This window comes from Schistocerca gregaria, chromosome 1 (assembly GCF_023897955.1).
Source record: "Schistocerca gregaria isolate iqSchGreg1 chromosome 1, iqSchGreg1.2, whole genome shotgun sequence".
In the NCBI taxonomy this organism is placed as follows: domain Eukaryota; kingdom Metazoa; phylum Arthropoda; class Insecta; order Orthoptera; family Acrididae; genus Schistocerca; species Schistocerca gregaria.
This window is the reverse complement of record NC_064920.1, coordinates 909,867,044-909,884,659: the sequence shown is the minus strand read 5'-3', so window position 1 is coordinate 909,884,659 and position 17,616 is coordinate 909,867,044. Positions and strand designations below refer to the sequence as shown.

The 17,616-nt window shown below is 38.6% G+C and overlaps 1 protein-coding gene across 5 annotated transcripts in view; it reads left to right on the top strand.

The window, feature by feature from the left end:
• The window catches only part of LOC126274965 (ester hydrolase C11orf54 homolog), a 110,054-nt gene extending 94,888 nt beyond the window's left edge, over positions 1-15,166 (top strand). For all 5 annotated transcript variants that reach the window (XM_049977161.1, XM_049977158.1, XM_049977157.1 and 2 more), the window contains exons 7-8: positions 3,647-3,813; positions 14,679-15,166. In XM_049977161.1, the coding sequence (XP_049833118.1) occupies positions 3,647-3,813; positions 14,679-14,852 (341 nt within the window). In that variant the 3' untranslated portion in view covers positions 14,853-15,166. The remainder of the gene's footprint in view (positions 1-3,646; positions 3,814-14,678) is intronic.
• Positions 15,167-17,616: the final 2,450 nt, after the last annotated feature.

Here is a 17,616-nt window from a genome sequence, read left to right as displayed (position 1 = left end):
GATGCCTCAGAACATGTCCTACCAACCGATCCCTTCTTCTATTCAACTTATGCCACAAACTTCTCTTCTCCCCAATCCTATTCAACACCTCCACATTAGTTATGTGATCTACCCATCTAATCTTCGGCATTCTTCAGTAGCACCACATTTCAAAAGCTTCCTTTCTCTTCTTGTCTAAACTATTTATTGCCCATGTTTCACTTCCATACATGGCTACACTCCATACAAATACTTTCAGAAACGACTTCCTGACACTTAAATCTATACTTGATGTTAACAAATTTCTCTTCATCAGAAACGCTTTCCTTCCCATTGCCAGTTTACATTTTATATCCTCTCTACTTTTACCATCATCAGTTATTTTGCTCCCCAAATAGCAAAACTCCTTTACTAGTTTAAGTGTCTCATTTCCTAATCTAATTCCTTCAGCATCACCCAACTTAATTCGACTACATTCCATTATCCTCGTTTTGCTTTTGTTGATGTTCATCTTATACCCTCCTTTCAAGACACTATCGATTCCATTCAACTGCTCTTCCAAGTCCTTTGCTGTCTCTGACAGGATTGATCAAGAATTTTGATTGCAGCATTGTGCACCTCTTTTTGTGGCTAAGAAAACCGTAATGTGATATAATGGATGCCATTTTTTTCTGGAATTGTTCCTTTTGAAATGTAGTGGATTATTTACAATAAACTTTTGATGGAACACATATGCTGTGGAGCAGTAGTCAGAATGCTTAACTCCTTAAACAGATGTCTACTAGATGATCATGTGTGAGCACCACATATTATTATTATTATTATTATTATTATTATTATTATTATTATTATTATATCACATTTTTGAAACATGAAGACTTCCTTTCTTAAAGAGGAGTTAACCCAGAATATTATTCCATATGACATTATTGATGAAAATATGCGATATATGTCAACTTACTGATTTGTCTCTCACCAAGATTTGCAATGATTCAAACTGTAAATGTCGCTGAACTAAGTTGTTTTAGTAGTCCCAAAATGTGCTTTTTCCAGTTTAAATTCTCATTGATATGGACACCAAAGAACTTTGAAGTTTGAATTACCAAGCACAACATTCTGCATTCTTTTTGAAAGATACTGCATTTGTTTGTTATACCATGAATCTCATAAAATCACATTTTATTTTGGAGGATACTGTGATTCACATGGTTAAATGCTGCAGATAGGTCACAGAAGATTTTGTTATTCAATGCTTGTAAATTTTGATGAGTGAACATGGAAATGGTAGTCTCAGTAGAGCACTTCTTCTGAAATGCAAACTATGATTTACTTAGGATATTATTGCTGCCCATGAGAGATTCCATTCTAGAATACATCATGCTCTCAAAAATTTTGGAAAATGAAGTTAGTAGTGAAAGAGGTTAGTTGTACTGACATTTCTCCTGTCCCCTTTTTTAACAAAAATTTTAACATTCACATACCTCAATCTCTTTGGAAAAATACCTTGAGTTAATGATCCATTACAAACTTCAGAGAAGACAGGGCTTATTATACAGCAACAAATCCTTAGTACTCTGTTGGAAACACTATCAAATGCAGATGATCTTTTAGTTTTCTTAACTTCAGAAGGAGAAGTTGGCGAGTCATTCATTTGGTTGAACTTTATGAGAGTTATTTGAACATGCTGATGTGATTTTTCTCTTAACCTGTTTGTAACTATACTTGTAATGTGTTGTTGTTGTTGTTGTGGTCTTCAGTCGTGAGACTGGTTTGATGCAGCTCTCCATGCTACTCTGTCCTGTGCAAGCTTCTTCATCTCCCAGTACCTACTGCAACCTACATCCTTCTGAATCTGCTTAGTGTATTCATCTCTTGGTCTCCCTCTACGATTTTTACCCTCTACGCTGCCCTCCAATGCTAAATTTGCGATCCCTTGATGCCTTAAAACATGTCCTACCAACCGATCCCTTCTTCTAGTCAATGCAATATGTTTAAGAAATTATTATTAAACATATTTGTTACCAGTGACTCATTATTTACACAGTGTGTATATGCATCAGGACAACTGGGAAATGTGGGAAATACCCGTGGAATTTTTTCATTCAGGAGAAATCTGGGAACCTGTTTTTTTTTTAGATTTCCAGTAATGTTTTATTGTTTTGATTTTCAATAAAATTTTTGTAATTTTGGGTTATAAGAACTGATACTCTAAGATTGAATTTTACTTTAGCCCACTACTGTTGAGGAATACTGCAGCAGTAAAACATAAACGAGAGAATAATAGCAAAATAAAACTTCAGTTGCAAAGAAAATGTGCCATGTACATCAACAAAACACAGTGCATCTGCTGACAGCACAGTGTGTCAGAGGCCTGAGGATAAAGACTCTTCGATACTTCGTGTCAACAAAGTGCTTTCTATAAATGTGACACAACTGTTTACATATCTAAGAGCAGGGAAATATTGCAAATGGTGGTGTAAGAAGCTTTACGTTCAAAGTAAATTTTCTTTTGTACAAGAGGTGTTATGTTATGTGTGAGAATGGGTGATGAATTTCTTAAATCACAGAGCATTTGACTTTCATTCAAAGTGTAACAGTCTGAGGACCAGTCATGTTGAAACATTTTGGGCCCAGAACACCATCTCTTTATAACTTCATTTAAAATTTTACTGGCACCTTTGTATTTGCTGTATCCTGAAGGCTAACATGCACTAAAAAGAACCAAGCTTCAGGGCTAGCTTTTCACACTTATTTTAGTTCTTTCACAGATTAAAAATTATACCACAATGATGGCAGAAAGTATAATTATCCTTAAAAGAGTATGAGGGGAGTTCATGAGTAATTTCATGTGCAAATGGCTTTTCCATGGAAAAGTCGAAGTGCTCAATGAAATGTATTCGGACAGATAACCCACGAAATGTTCAGCATACAGCAGTGAAATTTATGGTCATGCTTGCCAGAAATATTCAGCAGCTGCAATTTAAGCTGTGCTCTGAGGAACCTGCCTAACCACACCCTTTGGGGGGGGGGGGGGGGGGGGTCTGGGGGAATTGATGAGCAGTATTATGCTATACTGTATGTATATTAGTTTAAACCCTCAACTTTTCATATTTGTGTGTTCGTGCTACTTAAAAGTTATGTTGCTATTGGCTGACTGCATCATATGTCCTGTGTTCTGAATATCTGCCATCATTGGCTGGCGAGATCATTTGACATGAGCACATTGTGCAATGCAATCTCAATTTCAGTGCTTTGGAAGCTAGTGTGCTGTATTTGATGGAATTCATATTTACACTTTCATAATACAAAAATATGCAATGTACATGTTGCCGCACATCAAAGATCTTTACAAAATGCTTTGTTTTGTACGGGGCTTCATTTTCTAATACCGGGAGGTTCTCTACTGGTGTATAAAACCTTTATCTTTTAAAGGATTAATAAGTTTCACAGTTCTGATGGAAATTAAATTTTCACTTAACACAAAAAATGTACTTTTACACAGGGTATAGTGTATTTACACCTGGGAAAAAGTATATTTTAACCAGGAAATACCTCTATTATAGGCCTTCCTTTTATTGTGCATGAAGAAATTCTTAATGTGAAGTAGTACGATACTGAATATTATTGTTCATTGATTTCATTACAACACTGTCTCCTTTTTGTTTAGGGCTTGGAGGAACTTTTCTTTTAAAACAAGGAAAAGCTAAACAGCACATCATGCCAGATTTCTCAACAGTGCCACTCCAGTCTGATGAAGATGTTGAACGTTGGTTGAAGTTTTATAACATGTCAGCTCCACTAATTGCTGTAGGAACATTAATATCAGCTGATCCGGTTCGTATGAATGTTACGCATACTCAAGTACCAAGTATTGTATAATTTTAAAATTTATGAATGCTCTCAGACAGTGGTTGTGTAACTTATAAAACGTCTGACTACCACTGAAACAGAGATGGCCGGAACTTCCTATCTTCTCTTTATACACACATGTTAATAATTAACTTCTTAAACTTTTCATTCAAGTCTCTAGAAAGTACACGTGTAGTGTTTACATGAATTTATCAAAACTTTAATCAGGCTTTTCCTCAATTAAATTTATTATTCATGCTGTTCTTTTCAATATACTGATTTCTTTAGTGTAGTTAGTTATGCTGAAAACCAGTTAATTAAAAATTATTAATAACTGAAAACTTTCCTACAGTTTGAGATAGGAAACTTTGACTGAGCTAATCAGTCAAGTTGAGTATGGCGACACCACTCATTAGAAAGACTGGCATTCCAATCTTGGAGAAGCATATTTCAATTTCTGTGAAATTAATTAACACAAGAAATAACTGTAATTAAAGTTCAAATACAACCAAAATTACTTTCACCATTTTTACCATTATGTCTGTTCGATTCCAGACATTATCACTACACCTTTGTTGTCCTATTTTTTCCAAATTAAATTATATGTTTCACTAATTAATTAAGTCACTAATTAAGAGTTTGCTGTAATTCAAATAACTGATTATAAATCTAAGGATGATGCCTGTACTTGTAAATAGGTTATCTCCAGCATGGATGTATAAAGTGGTTCCATTATCTTTTGCATTTTCCTAAATTGCTAGGATTGTGAGTTACAATGAGATCACATGCTGCTGTCTCATGGCTGAAAGCTTTGATTTAATTTTGTCTTTATTTAATTATATTAATTTTTCATTCAGTGTGTCTCACATACACCACATTAGAGCACGAATGGCAATATTTATTTATTTGGATTTCATTCCCTTTAATTGTACAAGTTTTATTATGCCATGCCTTCTTCCTAAAAGTGTAACGCATTTTTAAAATGTTCAAATGTGTGTGAATTCCTAAGGGAGCAAACTGCCAAGGTCATCAGTCCCTAGACCTACACACTACTTAAACTAACTTAACGCTAAGGACAACACTCACACCCATATCCGAGGGAGGATTCAAACCTCTGGCAGGAGGGGCTGCACGATTAGTGACATGGTGCCTCTAATCTCTAATGGCAGGCATTTGTAAAACTGTTTCCTTAATACACAACTAGCACTGCAAAGATGGTGCTTCTGCAAACTGATTATAAAATGTACATACTCATTCATAATTATTCGTAAATGAATATGCATGTGTCATTTAGTGATACAAAGAAATTTGCAGAGCAATAAAACCAGTAATGGTTTGTGGTTTGTGAAGTTGAAGGGATCAGACTACAAAGGCCATCAGTCAAACCAGTAATACAGGAGAAATTTGCAGAGCAATAAAACCAGTAATACAGGCCCATAATCAGTATTTATGGAAACTGCCACTAACTGCATGTTGTAGTATCAACTCAAACAAGCTTCAATATTTTCCTGGAGTACGATGTTTGAGGTAATTTATGTCCAAGTGCTAAGTACTGTTGTGCTGCCTCTGGGATTAGTACATTCAGTGTATGATGTCTCATGTGCTTGGGCTAGAAAGAGAGGCAACAATATTTTTCATGCAGACAAAAAAGCATTGAACATTCCTCACAAGAGTTCATTGTTGAATAGCACCATCAGAAAAGCACCAAAAGGTGGGTACAGCTTTGAGTTCAAGAACTCCCCTGATCGAAACATTAGTACTGATAGAATCTACAATTCACAGAAGCCAGAATTATGGATTATAGCCAAAGGCATCACTCTACATATATAATGACAATGGATAATGCACTCTAGGCTATGTCAACTGCTTGGTAGAATACAATTTAAGTGTCAGACTACAAATCCAAAGATGAGCAGTTCAGCTTCCAGTTGGTCATAGAATTTTTTCAGTTATCACCAGCATGAGACACTGTGCGCTCAACAAGCAGTTCCCACTGAACTGTTGTTCAGCACCCTGATTTGCTGCCATTTCTACATCTACATACATACACTGCAAGCCATCATATAGTGAAATGTACCACTACTAGTCATTTCTTTTCTTTTTCTACTCACAAATGGAACAAGGGGGAAAAAAGCTGTCTATATGGTTCTGTATGAGCCCTGATTTCTGTTGTCTTCTCTTTGCAGTTCTTTGTGAAATGTGTGTTGGCTCATGTAGAATCATTATGCAGTCAGCTGCAAATGCTGATCTCAAAGTGTTCTCAATAGTGTTTTTTGAAAAGAATGTCACTTTCCTTCCAGGGATTCTCATTTGAATTCACAAAGTATCTCTATAATAATCACAAGTCAATTGAAACCATCTGTAACAAATCTGGCAGCAGGCCTGTGGATTGCTTCAAAGTCTTTCTTTAATCCAACCGGGTGGGGATCCCAAACACACTAGCAGTCCTCAAGGATGGGTCACATTAATGTTCTATATGTGGACTCTTTTTGCAGATAAGCTACACTTTCCTAGAATTCTCCCAATAAACCAAAGTTAACCATTCACCTTCCCTACTATTGTGCTTATGTGCTCACTCCATTTATATTGCTTTGCAACACAATACATAGATAGCTGATCGACATGACTGTGTCAAGCAGCACAACACTAATTTTGTAATGGAACATTACAGGATTTTATTCCTACTTATTACTTAGGTTTTTCTACATTGAAAGCAAGCTGCCATTCACCAAAGTAAATAGGAATTCTGTCTAAGTCATTCTGCATCCTTCCACAGTCTCTCAGTGACTGTACTTTCCCTTATAATATAGCATCAATAGCAGACCGACATAGATTGCTGCTCACCTTGACAGATCATTAATTAATTTAAAGAACAAGAACAGTTATATCACAATTCTCTCAGGCATTCCTTGTGATCCCCCTGTCTCTGATGAACTTCTGCTGTCCAAGACAAAGTATTTAGTTCTGTCATTGTTGTGGTCTTCAGTCCAGAGACTAGTTTGATGCAGCTTTCCATGCTACTCTATCCTGTGCCAGCTTCTTCTTCTCTGAGTAATTACTGCAACCTACATCCTTCAGAATCTGCTTAGTGTATTCATCTCTTGGTCTCCCTCCATGACTTTTACCCTCCACACTTCCCTCCAATACTAAACTGATTATCTCTTGATGCCTCATAACGTGTCCTACCAACTGATCCCTTTTTCTAGTCAAATTATGTCACAAATTCCTTTTCTCCCCAATTCTATTCAATACCTCATTAGATACGTGATCTACCCATCTAATCGTCAGTATTCTTCTGTAGCACCACATTTCAAAAGCTTCTATTCCTTTCTTGTCTAAACTATTTACTGTCCATGTTTCACTTGCATACATAGCTACACTCAATACAAATATTTTCAGAAGAGACTTTCTGACAATTAAATCCAGACTCAATGTTAACAAATTTCTCTTCTTCAGAAACGATTTTCTTGCCATAGGCAGTCTGCATTTAATATCCTCTCTACTTTGACTATCATCAGTTATTTTGATCCCAAAACAGCAAAACTCATCTACTACTTTAAGTGTCTCATTTCCTAATCTAATTCCCTCAGCATCATGTCATTTAATTTGACTATATTCCATTATCCACATTTTGCTGTTGTTGTTGTTCATCTTATATCCTCCTTTCAAGACACTGTCCACTCCATTCAACTGCTCTTCCAAGTCCTTTGCTGCCTCTGTCAGAATTACAATGTCATCGGCAAACCTCAAAGGTTTTATTTCTTCTCCATGGATTTTAATTCCTACTCCAAACTTTTCTTTTGTTTCCAGTACTGCTTTCTCAATATACAGATTGAATAGAATTGGGGATAGGGTACAACCCCGTCTGACTCCCTTCTCAACCACTGCTTCCCTTTCATGCCCCTCGACTCTTATAACTGCCATCTGCTTTCAGTACAAATTGTAAATAGCCTTTTGCTCCCTGTATTTTACCCCTGCCACCTTCAGAATTTGAAATAGAGTATTCCAGTCAACATTGTCAAAAGCTTTCTCTAAGTCTATAAATGCTAGAAACGTAGATTTTCCTTTCCTTAATCTTTCTTCTAAGATAAGTTGTAGGGTCAGTATTGCCTCACGTGTTCCAACATTTCTATGGAATCTAAACTGATTTTCCCCGAGGTCGGCTTCTAGCAGTTTTTCCATTTGTCTGTAAAGAATTCATGTTAGGAATTTGCAGCCATGACTTATTAAACTGTTAGTTCTGTAATTTTCACACCTGTCAACATCTGTTTTCTTTGGGATTGGAATTATTATATTCTTCTTGAAGTCTGAGGGTGTTTCGCCTGTCTCATACATCTTGCTCACCAGATGGTAGAGCTCTCTCATGGCTGGTTCTTCCAGTTCTACTGGAATGTTGTCTACTCCCGGGGCCTTATTTTTACATATGTCTTTCAGTGCTTTGCCAAATTCTTCACGCATTATCATTTCTCCCATTTCATCTTCATCTACATCCTCTTCTATTTCCATAATATTGCCCTCAAGTACACCATCTATATACTCCTTACACCTTTCCATTTTCCCTTCTTTGCTTGGAAGTGGTTTTCCATCTGAGCTCTTGATATTCATGCAAGTGGCTCTCTTTTCTCGAAAGGTCTCTTTAATTTTCCTGTAGGCAGTATCTATCTTACCCCTAGTGAGATAAGCCTCTATAGACAGTAACTATGTTACACCTACTGATATAAGCCTCTACATCCTTACATTTGTCCTCTAGCCATCCCTGCTTAGACATTTTGCACTTCTTGTTGATCTCATTTTTGAGACGATTCTATTCCTTTTTGCCTGCTTCATTTACTGCATTTTTGTATTTTCTCCTTTCATCAGTTAAATTCAATATTTCTTCTGTTACCCAAGGATTTCTACTAGCCCTCATCTTTTTACCTACTTGATCCTCTGCTGCCTTCACTATTTCATCTCTCAAAGCTACCCATTCATCTTCTACTGTATTTCTTTCTCCTGTTCTTGTATCTTGTGCTCTAATGCTCTCTATGAAACTCTCTTCAACCTCTGGGTCTTTCAGCTTATTCAGGTCCCATCTCCTTAAATTCCTACCTTTCTGCATTTCCTTCAGTTTTAATGTACAGTTCACTACCAATAAATTGTGGTCAGAGTTCACATCTGCCCCTGGAAATGTCTTACAATTCAAAACCCCATTCCTAAATCTCTGTCTTACCATTATATAATCTATCAGAATCTTTTCAGTGCCTCCAGGCCTGTTCCACAATACAACCTTCTTTCATGATTCTTAAACCAAGTGTTATCTATGATTAAGTTATGCTCTGTGTAAAATTCTACCAGGCGACTTCTTGTTTCATCCCTTACCGCCAATCCATAATCACCTATCGCTTTTCCTTCTCTTCCTTTTGCTACTATCAAATTTCAGTCCTCCATGACTATTAAATTTCCATCTCTCTCCACCACCCGAATAATTTATTGTATCGCATCATACATTTCTTCAATCTCCTCATCATCTGCGGAGCTAGTTGGCATATAAACTTGTGCTACTGTAGTAGGGGTGGGCTTCGTGTCTATCTTGGCCACAATAATGCGTTCACTATGCTGTTTGCAGTAGCTTACCCGCACTCCTATTTTTTTTTTTTTTTTTTTTTTTTTTAATTCATTATTAAACCTACCCCTATTTGATCTTGTGTTTATAACCATGTATTCACCTGACCATACGTCTTGTTCCTCCTGCCTCCAAACTTTACTAATTCCCACTATATCTAACTTTAACCTATCCATTTGGATCTATTATTTAAAAAATGTTCACGCCACTCACATATCTGGGAATCTGTTTTATATGTTCAGACCTCCATTAACAGTCTGCAATGGGGCACTGTGTCAAACACTTTCTGAAAATCTAGGAGTATAGAGCACGCCTGTAGTCCTTCATCCATCGTTCACAAAATATCATGTGAGAAAAGGACAAGCTGAGTTTTGCATGAACAACACCTTTTAAATCTATGCTGATTTGTGGACAGAAGCTTTTTGAAACTTAGGATAAGCTCAGTGTAGAATGGAATGTAATAATGTTTGATTAAGATACACTCAAGAAGTCTGCAGTAGTCCAATGTTAAGGATATTGGTCAGTAATGTTGCATGTCCATTTCTTTACTGTTTTATTTACCTGTCTTTTGGGACTTGCAGTCACAATGCTGTACAGTACTCTCTGTAAAAATAAATTGGGATTCCATCTGGACCGGTGACTTATTTGCATTCAACTCTATTACTTGCTTCTCTACATAAAGGATGCCTCATACAATGTCCTCCATACATGAGACTGTGCAGTGGTTAGACAACTGCATTTCTGTATTATCCTTATCCTTGTCACTATAATCTATCATAGATCCCTCAAATGAAAAATGCTGCCAATTCTTGGAAAAAAGTGCAGGTCACACCTGTCTACAAGAAGGGTAGTAGAAGTGAACCAAAAAACTACTATCCAATATCCTTGACACTGATTTGTTGCAGAATCTTAGAACATATACTGAACTCAAACATTCTGAGGTGCCTTGAACAGAATGACCTCCTCAATGCCAACCAGTATGGATTTTGAAAACATCAATCATGTGAAACCCAACTCGCACTTTCTCACGTAGCTTTGGATCAAGGCAGTTAGCTACATGCTATATTTCTTGATATCTGAAAAGCATTTGACTCAGTACCACACCTATCCTTATTGTCAAAAATACAATCATATGTGGCGTCAAGTGAAATTTGTGACTTTTTGGAAGGGAGGATGCAACATGGTTTTTTGGATGAAGAGCCATCATCAAATGTACAAGAAACTTTGTGTGTGCCCTAGGGAAGTGTGTTGTGGCCCTCGCTGTTCATGACCTAGCAGACAGTTTTAATAGTAAAACCAGGCTTTTTGCAAATGATGTAGTTACCTGTAATGAAGTAATATCAGAAAGAAGCTGTATAAATGTTCAATCAGATCTTTATAAGATTTCAAAGTAGTAGAGAGACTGGCAACTTGCTTTAAATGTTCAGAAATGTAACATTTTGTCCTTTACAAAACGAAAAAAAGTAGTATCCTATGACTATAATATCAATGAGTCACACATGGAATTTGCCAAATCAAATTGTTACCGTTTCTAGAACATTACTTAAGTGTGTGGGATCCATACCAGGTAAGCCTAACAGGGGATATTTAATGTACACAGAACAGGGCAGCACAAATGTCACAAGTTTGTTTAATCCATACTGAAGGAACGAAACTGGAAGACTCTTCAAGACAGACGTAAACTATCCCAAGAAAGTCCATAAACAAAGTTTCAAGAACTGCCTTTAAATGATGACTGTGGAAAGTACTACAACCTGCTATGTATCAGTCACATTGGGATCGTGAAGATAAGATTAGAATAATTACTGCACACATAGAGGCATTGGAACAATCATTCTTCCCATGCTCCATACATGAATGGGCAGGAAGAAACACCAATAACTGGTACAATGGAATGTATCCTCTGCCATGCACCTCATGATGGTTTGCATTATATAGATGTAGGTGAATAATTTCATAAATGTGAAATTTAAAATTACGGCTTTCCTTTTGGCGTCTTTTATTGCCACAGCAAAGTAGTCAATGGGTAACTGTATAGAAGCCTTCAACTGACTTAGTGATTACATGTAGGACTGTAAGTTGAATGGGTTCTTGGCAAGATTTTTCGACAAAGTATTGGGATGGAAGTTGTGTGCTTTAATGGGTTCACTGTAGCTAGTAGCATCTTCAGTGTCACGTCAAGTATATACTTCATAAGTGAATAAGTGCTCGTAGTTCAACTAGCACGAGCCATCCAATTGTTCTGGCAGATAGTGGCATACTTGCCAAATTTTCCAAACATTGTACCAACAGATGAGTAGAAATTCCCATAAGTACCACAAGGATCAGCTGTCCATTGTCATGTGACTGTGATACATTGTTAAGACTTGTCCCTTTTTTATTACTTCTTGCACACGTATTCATCACTGCAGTAGCAATATGATTATTGTGAACTGTTATTTTATAATACAATAGTCAGATTAATATTGACCAGCTATTTATTATTAAGAAGTTTTAATAATGTGAATTTGTTGAGTTCCCTGGCTTGCATAGCAGTTTCACTTGCAACAGTTACCACTTGGTGTCATTGATACACTACCTTCAGCACTCCTCTAAACATCTCGTAGATACAACTAACATGACTATTCAGAAGATGCAACTATTCTTCAGTTCAAATTTCTAGCTATTTTTTGTCAGTCCTGCTTTCAGTCCCATGTCATTTATTCCCTTCATGATGATGCAACTTCCACAAAATTGACTGTAGTACTAAGTTTTTATATGAGTAACATTTTATCATTTAAACAGAAATATCACAATTCTCTAGTGACATTCAAATTCTATTATAGAGAGGATATTGTAAGATTGTATAAACTCCTCTCAAAATATTTTTTCACCAGATGCATATCTGCGAACATGTTTGGACTGAGATTCAAGGGCAGCAAGAGATTGAAAAGAAGGCTGAGATGTCACTGTTTCAGCCTCTTGCACTCTTCATTGGTGGCCCTCCTGAGTTCATCATCAAGTTTATGAGTGGTGTTTCTGTGATGACAGACTGCAAGTTTAAACTGGTCTCAAACATTATCAATCGAGTATTTGTGTCAGCAGAGACCATAGGCCATTTCATTTGGTTGATTCTTGTCCCCTGGATGATGAACTGTCCTGTCCCAACTGCGCACAGCTGCTCAAATTACTTGCCATATTGATGCGAGGCATCCAGTGTACCAAGTCAAAATATGACTGACACCCCTCCCCCCCCTCTGCTAAACTCTGAGGGCATTGTGCTTGAGGTAGGCATTGGTACGTTTGCACTCTTCTATGATAATTGTCTAGCATTAGATAAACCTTTCACTCTTCAGTGAAGAGTACCTGATGCCATGGTGTTGTTGCCAATGGGCAACCTGTGCGAGACAGGTATTTTAACATTTTATGTCTGACAGTAATGGTTGTATGTTCAAATGATGTTACTGTGGTGTACGCCAATTCAGCTGCCAGCTTCCCAGTCTGATAACCCTTCTTGCAATAAAGTAATGATGCGTGTATGGTCTCAGCTTGACATGAACCTTCAGGGCATGTAGAGATATAAATATTGTTCATAATCCACGTTGTCCCATCCATAGTTGGAGACACATTTTTTTGCTACTGAACTGTACTAAGAATTCAGGTTTACTTCTACTTCATTATATAGGTCAGTGAGATGTCCACTGAAAAAAGCTATACAATATACACTCCTGGAAATGGAAAAAAGAACACATTGACACCTGTGTGTCAGACCCACCATACTTGCTCCGGACACTGCGAGGGGGCTGTACAAGCAATGATCACACGCATGGCACAGCGGACACACCAGGAACCGTGGTGTTGGCCGTCGAATGGCCCTAGCTGCGCAGCATTTGTGCACCGCCGCCGTCAGTGTCAGCCAGTGTGCCGTGGCATACGGAGCTCCATCGCAGTCTTTAACACTGGTAGCATGCCGCGACAGCGTGGACACGAACCGTATGTGCAGTTCACGGACTTTGAGCGAGGGCGTATAGTGGGCATGCGGGAGGCCGGGTGGACGTACCGCCGAATTGCTCAACACGTGGGGCGTGAGGTCTCCACAGTACATCAATGTTGTCGCCAGTGGTCAGCGGAAGGTGCACGTGCCCGTCGACCTGGGATCGGACCGCAGCGACGCACCGATGCACGCCAAGACCGTAGGATCCTACGCAGTGCCGTAGGGGACCGCACCGCCACTTCCCAGCAAATTAGGTACTCTGTTGCTCCTGGGGTATTGGCGAGGACCATTCGCAACCGTCTCCATGAAGCTGGGCTACGGTCCCGCACACCGTTAGGCCATCTTCCGCTCACGCCCCAACATCGTGCAGACCGCGTCCAGTGGTGTCGCGACAGGTGTGAATGGAGGGACGAATGGAGACGTGTCGTCTTCAGCGATGAGAGTCGCTTCTGCCTTGGTGCCAATGATGGTCGTATGCGTGTTTGGCGCCGTGCAGGTGAGCGCCACAATCAGGCCTGCATATGACCGAGGCACACAGGGCCAACACCCGGCATTATGGTGTGGGGAGCGATCTCGTACACTGGCCGTACACCTCTGGTGATCGTCGAGGGGACACTGAATAGTGCTCGGTACATCCAAACCGTCATCGAACCAATCGTTCTACCATTCCTAGACCGGCAAGGGAACTTGCTGTTCCAACAGGACAATGCACGTCCGCATGCATCCCGTGCCACCCAACGTGCTCTAGAAGGTGTAAGTCAACTACCCTGGCCAGCAAGATCTCCGGATCTGTCCCCCATTGAGCATGTTTGGGACTGGATGAAGCGTCGTCTCACGCGGTCTGCACGTCCAGCACGAACGCTGGTCCAACTGAGGCGCCAGGTGGAAATGGCATGGCAAGCCGTTCCACAGGACTACATCCAGCATCTCTACGATCGTCTCCATGGGAGAATAGCAGCCTGCATTGCTGCGAAAGGTGGATATGCACTGTACTAGTGCCGACATTGTGCATGCTCTGTTGCCTGTGTCCATGTGCCTGTGGTTCTGTCAGTGTGATCATGTGATGTATCTGACCCCAGGAATGTGTCAATAAAGTTTCCCCTTCCTGGGACAATGAATTCACGGTGTTCTTATTTCAATTTCCAGGAGTGTATAATGACAGTGCAAAACATTTTTTGAGCAGAGAGAGAGAGAGAGAGAGAGAGGGAGAGAGAGAGAGAGAGAGAGAGAGAGGGAGTTTTTTTATAATATGTTAATATGTGTATTTTTTTCCAGGGTTTAGATTTACGAGTGCAACATTTTCATAGCTTCAGTCACCATGGAGAAGGTGGACACTACCACATAGACACAGAGCCTGACACAGTGGAGTATCTGGGTTATTTTTCTGTGGCTGAATGCATCTATAGAATTGACAGACCAAAAGAAACCCACATGGTTGGCAGAGACTAGTATGTAACAGTAATAATTCCTGAGAGACTGTGTATTACGTAGTTGCAGGATATGGGGCTCTCAGTAATAATGAAATGTTTTGTAAGTACTACAGTGACAGCCTTTCATACCACAAATTAATAACATTCAGCCATGAAATGTATTTTGTTTGCAAATGAATGGTTTTTGGGAATAGAGACAGAAGATTGACTTTAGCCTGCAAAAGCGAAAAGTTTTTGCTGGAAGGCAGTATGTGTATTAATGTTTTTCAGTGTTTCATGAAGAAATTGGACTATGACTTGCAAAAAAATAAATCAGAAGCGTTTTCAAATTTATTTTTATTTGTTTTGTTTTACCATGAATAGTACTTTATGATACAAGAGCTACATACATTGAAGAACACTGATTTAATCAAGATTTTGGTAAAAATATTTTACCAGATTTATTTAGTGCTCAAGCTGTCATAAAACGCTGCTTTAACTAATTGCACCAAAATTTAGGTTTCAGATGGGCACCATGATGAAAAGTAGATGCTTACATCATTTTCTGTAGGTTCATGTGATCAGTATGTGCAGGGTGGTCATATGTGATTAACATGGTTTCAGCAGTGTACTGTAGCAACTTTTTGAATAATATCTCAGAACTTTGCAGTCATACAGGAATACTTCGTACCTTTTATTTTATTACAGAAGTTAGGAAGCACTTGAAAAGCTCATGTTTGCCTTTGTCTGTTACAACAGTGCAATGATAAAGTCTCGTAAAGATGCATCAAGTGCTAATTTCATTCAGCAATGTTAGCAACAAGTTGCATATACCAATAGTAAACCAGTGAGCCAGTTGACAGCACTGAAGGAACAACTGAGTATGTGTGAATGATCATTCTACAGAAGCTGATGAACATACAATAATCAAACATTTGGGAGGTCTTACAGAACAGCATAAGAGAAAGATTGTTTTTTTGTGAAAAACTTGTAATTAGTGAGAAAAGAGATTTTTTGTGAAAAAGCCATGAACAAATAATATGTGTGAATATGAGACACAGAAAATCCCTGTACTACACTGTTGCAAGTCCACAACCTGCCAAAATTTACTATGCCCTGTGAAATCTTGTAGTTTAAAGTTCATAGCCCCTTCTTCTTGACAGAATAAACTATTTAAGTAGACATATCTGGACAGGACACATTTAGAAACTGATATTTCATCTTCTAACAAGATAATGCTTCACCCCGTTTTCATCGCAGTGCTCATAAATTCCAAAACAGGGAAGCTGTTGGATATATCACTGTGATGGCAGTGATAGAAAAAAATTCTGTCAAGTTCTCCATGCTAACCTGAAACAAGGAATATACAATTTTAATCATTACCCAAAACATATATGTTGGTCTTTGATGTACCAACCTACCTATGCTGATGTCATGTTTTCTCTTTGTTGGTTTTTGTGTAGTAGTTCCTTGTTTACTTTCCACTGTCAAAGTATCTTTTCATAATCATAAGAATATAGTCAGTTTATTGGGTGATTTGTGTATTACCCCTTGTAATATGGAAGAATCCTATAAATTGGTGATCCCCCAAATACAAAGGAACACAAAACCCCAATCATTGTAAATTCTAACAGTGACTTTGCATCATGACTTCAGAGGGGTTCAAATGGAAAAACAATTTTTATGACTACAATAAGATCTGCAAAAGCATATTAGTGATATCCAAACTCAAACTGAAACATGCAATATTTTATTGCCAGAAGCAGGAGACAGACTGTAAATATAACAAGCAATTCACCCACCAAAATCAGCAGTTTCCACATTGCAAATCAAATAGCAAATTTTGAAATTCCTACCACAGAAACCAGAACTGTGGATTGCAATGTTAGACGTGGGGTTGCACAAAATGCTCTTACTAGTGATCACATAAAATTATTTGTTGCAGTTAACAATTAGGTGCCCGAGTAGTTATAATGGTTTCAGACATTACATTAAAGTCGTCATCACAATAACAATATCTCCATTTGAGGGACGCCTTAGTCGGCTGTGTGTGTAAATCAGTGGACCAATGCATGTGACTGTTATTCCACTTTGAATGTATCAGTGATGGAATACCATCATAATTCTGGTGCCCCCTAGGAAGCACTACTGGCACCACCTTAGAAACATAGTTTAAAAAGGAGAAATGTTGGGTGCAATGCTATGTCATGTTTGGCTAACACTGTTACCATTACCAGTAAAGACTTCCACGGAAATGTGTGAGGAAGGTGATATTAAGTCTTTGTTATCAGTAGCAGACAAAGTTCACGCTATGATAGAACGGGCAAATATTTCAGCAGTAATACGAGCAACTAACTACATCAGCTCAGGTAAGACTGGTGCTATATGATATGAGCAGTAACTGAATATTAATGAACAGCTTCAAAGCAAAGTGAAATGGACACACTTCAGAAGTAGTTTTTGGCACTGACAGTAAACAAACGGATCAGCACAAGGTAAAGTAGACAATCACTCGTTCTTTTGGCAGAACAAAGTGGTTGGCCAAATGGCACAAGAGAAATGTTACCGTTCAAATGGCTCTGAGCACTATCAGACTTAACTTCTGAGGTCATCAGTCCCCTAGAACCTGGAACTACTTAAACCTAAGTAACCAAAATACAGCACTTACATCCATGCCCGAGGCAGGATTCGAACCTGTGACCGTAGCGGTCGCGTGGTTCCAGAGTGTTGTGCCTACAACCGCTTGGTCACCCCGGCCAACGAGAAATGTTCTTCAGTGTGCTGGGACCACAGGCACCTTGGTG